Source organism: Myotis davidii, unplaced genomic scaffold (genome assembly GCF_000327345.1).
Source record: "Myotis davidii unplaced genomic scaffold, ASM32734v1 scaffold81, whole genome shotgun sequence".
Taxonomy (NCBI): domain Eukaryota; kingdom Metazoa; phylum Chordata; class Mammalia; order Chiroptera; family Vespertilionidae; genus Myotis; species Myotis davidii.
Genome location: NW_006291554.1, coordinates 1,693,684 through 1,695,174, shown reverse-complemented (window position 1 = coordinate 1,695,174; position 1,491 = coordinate 1,693,684). Strand labels below are relative to the sequence as shown.

Sequence of the window (1,491 nt, the reverse complement as noted above, 5' to 3'; positions counted from 1 at the left end):
AGTGTGGGCAAGGTGGGGGGGGTGCTGATCCCACTGGGCAGCCTCTGGCCCCGCCCACTCCTACCCCCAGCAGGACTCAGCATATAAGTACACCCCAGAAAGGGGTGTGGGGGTCTCCCGCCCTGAGGTTGGGAGGGGATGCTGGAGTCCAATATGGATGGGGAAGCGGAGTTTAGAGAGAGGCCTGGGGATCTGAACGCTGGCTGCGACTTAGATGACACACTGGAGAGTGTTCATTCCCCACCTTGACAACGGATGCAAGAAAATGTCCTTGCTTTCCGGAAACACACTCAAATATTCGGGGGTAGGGAACATCACGCCTGCAATGTACTGCCCAATGGTTCAGAAAAAATAAAAGGGTAAAGAGAATAAGGGGAAATGTTAATGTCTGGAGAATCGAATTGAAGGGCACACAGGAATGGTTGCAACTTTTCTGTATGTAGGAAATGATATGAAAAATAAAAGTTATTACAAGAAAAAGGCAGCAGCCGCCAGGGTTCTCTTCCTCCTCCCTCCCTGAAGCCCTCCTCTCCAGCATCCACTCGGGTGTCCAGCCGCCTTCACACGCCCCGCCCCAGCACCCAGCACCCCGCACCCCGCACCCCGCAGGGACCCAGCCACTCTCCAAAAGCTGCACCGACTTTATTTGCAAAAGGAGGCTCCAAGCGCTGCAGGGCATCTGCGAGCAGGGGTCCGAGGCTGGAAGGTCCCCACAGCCCTCTGTGGCCCCCACGATCTCGCCTCCCCCGCCCCCCCTCGGGGTCCCCAGGCTACACGATGGCGAACTGGCAGATGTAGGGCAGCTTGTCGCGACATCGCTTGTCGTACCACTTGCCGTTGGCCACGCCGGCCAGGGTGGCGCAGTTCTCGGCCTTGCCCCCGTCCGGCTGCGCCGTGATCTCCGTCTCCCAGTTCTTGTAGGCGATGCGGCCACCGGTCATGTCCACCCAGTCGCCCTCCGCTGCCATGTCGTTGAGGCCCAGCCAGATCTCGGCCTCGCTGCCCACGCTCTGCCGCAGGTACTCGAACATCGCGTCGTTCTCCGAGCCCGTCTGCGGGGTGCCCAGCGTGCCCCCGCGCGAGATGCAGTCCTCGCTGGCCTCGTGGAAGGTCTTGGCCTGGGCGAAGGCCAGGAAGCACTTCATGTGCACCTTGGTGCCCTTCAGGCAGACTGGGAGGGGAGAGAGGGCCGTCACCAAGGTCCGGGGGCCCCGAGCCAGAGCGCCCACTGACCGTCCCCGCTAATATTCTGTGGCTGTGCCCTGGGTTCATGCAGAAAACTAGACGAAGACAAAGCCTGCGAGCAGTGCTGGGCTGGCCATCAGCCCTTTGCTCCTGCGGCGCCCTCTGCTGGCAGCCCCTCTGTATCTCCCTCCTCCTCCTGGAGGGGTTCCAGTGAGTGCACTGTATGAATGTATGGAGGCTTCTGGGAGCAGGGCCCTGGCAAGGTCACCTCTGCCTCCGTGTGTCTGGCAGAGGCTGGCTGAATGG

The 1,491-nt window shown here is 60.9% G+C and overlaps 1 protein-coding gene across 1 annotated transcript in view; it reads right to left on the bottom strand.

The window, feature by feature from the left end:
- Positions 1 to 621: 621 nt before the first annotated feature.
- Positions 622 to 1,491, bottom strand: part of CLEC3B (C-type lectin domain family 3 member B) — a 6,245-nt gene continuing 5,375 nt past the window's right edge. The window contains exon 3 of the mRNA XM_006765093.2: positions 622 to 1,171. Within this exon, the coding sequence (XP_006765156.1) occupies positions 771 to 1,171 (401 nt within the window). The 3' untranslated portion in view covers positions 622 to 770. The remainder of the gene's footprint in view (positions 1,172 to 1,491) is intronic.